Source organism: Merops nubicus, unplaced genomic scaffold (assembly GCF_000691845.1).
Source record: "Merops nubicus isolate BGI_N331 unplaced genomic scaffold, ASM69184v1 scaffold19090, whole genome shotgun sequence".
Taxonomy (NCBI): Eukaryota; Metazoa; Chordata; class Aves; order Coraciiformes; family Meropidae; genus Merops; species Merops nubicus.
Window position 1 is genome coordinate 1,374 of NW_008581059.1, and position 4,959 is coordinate 6,332.

Here is a 4,959-nt window from a genome sequence, read left to right on the forward strand (position 1 = left end):
TGTAAAGACAGTGGAGTCAATTAGAAAGATTCCACATAATCTCAAATTTACTGCTAGCATAAATATAACAAAGGCGGGTTTGACTTGCACTGTTAAAATTGTATTATTTTTTATACATTAAGCAATATTGTTTGCTTCAAGGCTCAGCTTCATTGTATTGCTGCAGATCAAGTCCATACTTGTTCCTTTCTGAAATTATTCTGATGATGTTCTTCTCTCATGTCACCTGAGTTGCAAAACAGGACTATTAAAATCTTCACAACATTTAAAGTAATGAAGCAAAGTGACTTTTGTGACCTTTGTAGACTTCATGGTGGGTGTGACAGAATTGCGTACCAGTAGGCGTTGAGGGACTTTTTTTTTTTTTTAATGCCTAGCTCATAGCAATTAATCCTTCACTGTAATCTTCGTGATAATTCTAGGCATACTTCTACGCTGTGGACTTGGGCCTTTCCTGTAGTTGTATCCACTGTATTAACGGGAGATGTTAAGAAATCCTGAAATATGTTTCCATATCAGAGAAGCAATTCAAGTGTAAGGGTTACTCAAGCCTTTGGATAACCAAAACCCTCCCCTGTCCATCAGCAAGTCTTGTTTTTTGTTGCCCTCTAGACTTGCTACTTTATTGAACAGAAAGACCTTCAGCTTTTAGCTTCTGAATATGAGGGAGGGAGAGAGGAAGACAGCCTCCTCTCACACCTCTGTGTTTTCCATTGGCTTCTCTTTACTTCTTCTCCGAAGTAGGTACTTGCATAACTCATCCTTAGCTCTCTTCTGGGAACCATCACATGATCCTTCACACATTTCGCAGTTATCTGTGGGGATTGATTTTCTAGGCCTATTATCTTCACTTGGAAGATAGGCTGTTACTGAGAACTCCAGGATCCAGAAGACCTCACTGTTTCTCCTCCCTGTAGCCTTGTGGCCCACACAGCAGCTGTGGAGCTTATGTGCCCCAAGGTACGTAGGGTGGATATCACCATCCCAGCTTTCAACCTCCCCATCAAAGTCACTTGTCCCTGTCTAGGAAGTGGCGAAGGAAGATTTTTTCATCAGTTACTAGAGGAAGGACCCATATTCAAACATGACAGAGAGTTTGGTTTGCAGAGAAAGTCAGATGCTGCTGTGTCCTGTAATGATGCAGAATCATACTGACTGCCCAGGTCAGCTCACTGGGAATACTAGCAATTAGTTTGCATAGTTTACATTCCTTTCTTTTCATTGGTATTTAGACGGTATTTTCCAAATATATGAAAGATAAATGAATGAGGTCTTTCTATTAACATATTTTTCTTCTACTATATTTTTGATTCCTTCCCAAGGTTTCACTCAATAACAAACAACGAAAAACTTTACTTGATACATCTCTTTATGCTCCAGATAATTAGCTTTTTCTTAAGCTATTGAAATGACTGAAATGCAGAGTAAGGAAACGCTTTGCATGAGAGAGATTTAGAACCCAAAATACACATTTATGAGATCTCAGTTGTGTTTGTCAGTGCAGGTTTACCTGCCTTCTTGAGGAAGTGCCTGCCATCAAGTCAGTGATTGAAACTGCTGCTATGACCATACTTTAAGGGTTTATACCAAATTGCTGCACTCAGTCAGCCACGTTCACACTGACTCCCTCAAGCTCCAAGGAAATCCCTTATTTATGTCTGCCGCCTTTGTTCCAATAGCCTCAGTGATATAACCTCCAGGCTTTTGATGCAACAAATTAAAGATGGTAAATTCCAGCCAACCCCATCCCATCTCTTTTTCTTCCTGTGTAAAATCCATTGAAATGTCTGTGCAGCTTTCAGAAACCATTTTGACTGAGTGTATCTGGAGTAGCCATGCTTCCTTGCTTACTTTTTACAAGCAAAACGCTCCTTTTTGCCACTTTTTTCAAACAAGCTGAGTGTACCTGGCAGTCAATGCTCTGAATTTTCAGTAATCAGTGAGGCTGAATGTTTTTTAAATAAAGATGTGCTTAGAAAAGATGTGTGTGTATGTGTACATGTGAGGCTGCTGCTCTAGAGGTTTAATTGAGATTGTCCTTCTCAGAAGGTCTTTGAAGGTGCTGCAGAGATCAGAGGTGGCATTTTGAGTCTGTGTGAGGGTAAAACTTCCCTGTGAACCAAACCTGCTTCCAAGGTCATGCCTGGATCTGTGCTCATCAAAGTGTGGTGTCGCCTGCAGTCCAGGCTCTTGTGTCTGGTTCTGCTTTTGGGATAGGTTTCCATGAATGCACAGGAGAGGGTGGTGTTGATATTTTGGAGTCCTTGAGCGTTAACAGGGAGCTTACAGAAACTGGGAAAGACTTTGAGGATTTTCCAGGGCCTGGTCCTGTTGTGAAACCCAAGGGAAGGGCTTCCCCAGGTGAACTGGTAGGACATCACACCAGCAGTGGCTCCAGTGATAGAGGATTTACTTTATTACCAGAGCTTGATGTTACGTAGGACTTTGCTGGTAATTGACAGCACACACCAGAAAGCTGAAAAATCCTCAGCTTAAAATCCTGAGGGAAGTGGTAGAGGCAGGGTGTCAAACTGACTGACTGCGCCATAAAAAGAAGCAAGTAGGTGCCTGTTTCCATACAGCAGTGCCATATAAATGGCAGCACACAGGGAAGACAGTTGCTGGGAGGATAAAGGTCTCCAAGGCAAAAATTGTCAGAGAGAAATAGGTACTTGCATAACTCATCCTGTATTAAAAACACATAGACAAAGGAGCTTCCTGCTCCTGGGGAGCTGTAAAGGGTTAACACTCACAGGGACATCTGATGCTGCCTGGTAAAGATGAGGAAGGCCACCTAAGACTTGGAGAGGCCTTTCAATGCTTCTGGGTTTTTTATATATATTTTTTTTTTCTTTGCTGACAAAGGACTTGACAAATTTTTCAAAGGTATTGGGTAACAGAGTTCCAGACTGTACTTTTTCATGCACCAGAGGGTTCATGTTACACAGTTACCTGAAGATAAGCCAGCACTTACACTGCGTCTGTGTCTGCCTATCTCTTTACTTATGTCATCATGGTCTTTGGTCTTAAAGTAGATTTTAAAGTTGTAAAATTTATTTGAGTGGTGTTTTTTTTCTTTTATTTTTATATCACACAAAACTTGCTTTTATTCTGTTTCTTAAGAAATTCTTTATTGAAAAAGTGATGTAGTATTTTCCAGTCCGCTGTCCAGAGACATATAAAATCCAAGGGAGATCCATGAAATTTAAAACCAGACCACAGTCAAAAATCAGGAACAAAAGCCTCCAAAACCCTCTTATGATTTCATAAATGTTTCAGAGCATGTTGAAAAGACACTGAAAAAAGATTAAGGATTTCAAGTCTCCTTGTCAAAAGAATTTTATCAGTTGCCATCCTTAAGGATATTAGTTATGGGGCCATCAAGTGTACTGGAGCCTATTGAAGAAGCCTGTTTCTTCTCGTGGAAAGCATTCTGTAGATTTTAAAGGTCAGGGAATAAGGACCCTGTCAGATCTCCTTTCAAGTCACATAGTTGTAAAGATGATATAAAAGGAACATCTACCTTAATGATGCTCAATTTTCTGTGAGGTTGTGTGTTAAAAGTACGTAAGTACTGTGCATAGTTTATGTAAGTGATTATTTCTGGGCCACTTCTTACAACGTGTATATGCCTCATGATGCAGAACATGCCATTGGACACTACCAGACGTTTAAAAGAACCTAGCTTTTATACAATCATTTTCTTTTCCTTATTAATATGAATGCTTATAAGTTCTTACAATATACTGTTTGGGTTTGTGTTTTGTTTTTGTTTTTTTCAGACCAGTCAAAACCCAGTTTTCTTGTAACATCACTAGATGATGCAGAATGTCTCCGGTCTAAAGAGCTCCTTTCGACCCTGAACAGCCACACTTCTAATTCAAAGTCCACCCGCAACATCCCCAGAAGACATACAGTAGGTGGCCCTCGCAGTTCCAGAGAAATACTGGGAATGCAAACCTCTGAAATGGACAGGAAGAGAGAGGCTTTTCTTGAGCATCTGAAACAGAAATATCCCCACCATGCTACAGCAATAATGGGACACCAGGAGAGACTGAGAGATCAGGTATGAAAGTCTAATTCATATCTTGCTTTTTGTTAGGTAGTCCTTATAATTCCTACAAAGTTGAGCGTTTCTTCATTACAAAGGTGAGAATGTAACAAAGCACTTAACAGATTTTTTTGGATGTAGCCTAAGCTTCAGTTTCTCTCCCTTGAAATTCACAGAAATAATAATAAAAATGAAACTTAATTTTTACCTTGGAATTGTTTGTTGAAACTGACATTTTTTAAGAGCTTTTCAGTTTTTTTAGAATGTACATGGAGAAAGTGATGAAGGTGAGATTCTTGATCTTAGCATGTGGGTCTCCATCTACTTTTCACAGCTGAAGGGAAAATATGGAACAGCTGTTATCTTCTATTACACTGGCAGTATTGGCACCACTGCCTGAGAGAAAAGAAAATATCTGTAGAGTGTGACTGTATGCTTTAGCTGGCTCTGTTACCCTTTCATTTGTTTTCTTTTCTATTTTTGAGTCTTTTAATACAAACAGAACGGACTTATCCACAGGTATCTGCCTCCTCCAAGCTGCTTTGACATCCACATTGGTCTGTCTGCAGCATACCTTAAGGTGGTTTGCTTCTTGCCTGCCTGCAGTTGCTTTTCAGCAGTCAAAAGTAGATACAGGGTCAGAGGAGATGTGACAGGCTGATGTATTTCCCAGAGCAGGTGGAGGCTGCTGTCATGTCGACCTTCTGAATAGAGGGAATGCCGTGCAAGGATCTCTTTACAGCCTAATTCTGGGATCTGTTTTTGGGTGCAGTGATAGAGTTTAATTTTTTCAGCTTAGCAGACAGTCTACTTTCTATTCTGTGATTTGTTTTTTTTCAACCAACCACCAACATTTAGAGTTCAGGCTCAAAAATCTTGTGCCCCTTATTCTCAGTTTAACAAACGAT

At 40.1% G+C, this 4,959-nt stretch overlaps 1 protein-coding gene across 1 annotated transcript in view; it reads left to right on the forward strand.

Annotated features, from left to right (window-relative positions):
* LOC103780876 (sickle tail protein homolog) overlaps nucleotides 1-4,066 on the forward strand; it is a gene marked incomplete at its 3' end in the record, with an annotated part of 5,435 nt that extends 1,369 nt beyond the window's left edge. Inside the window, exon 2 of the mRNA XM_008948575.1 lies at nucleotides 3,783-4,066. Within this exon, the coding sequence (XP_008946823.1) occupies nucleotides 3,783-4,066 (284 nt within the window). The remainder of the gene's footprint in view (nucleotides 1-3,782) is intronic.
* Nucleotides 4,067-4,959: the final 893 nt, after the last annotated feature.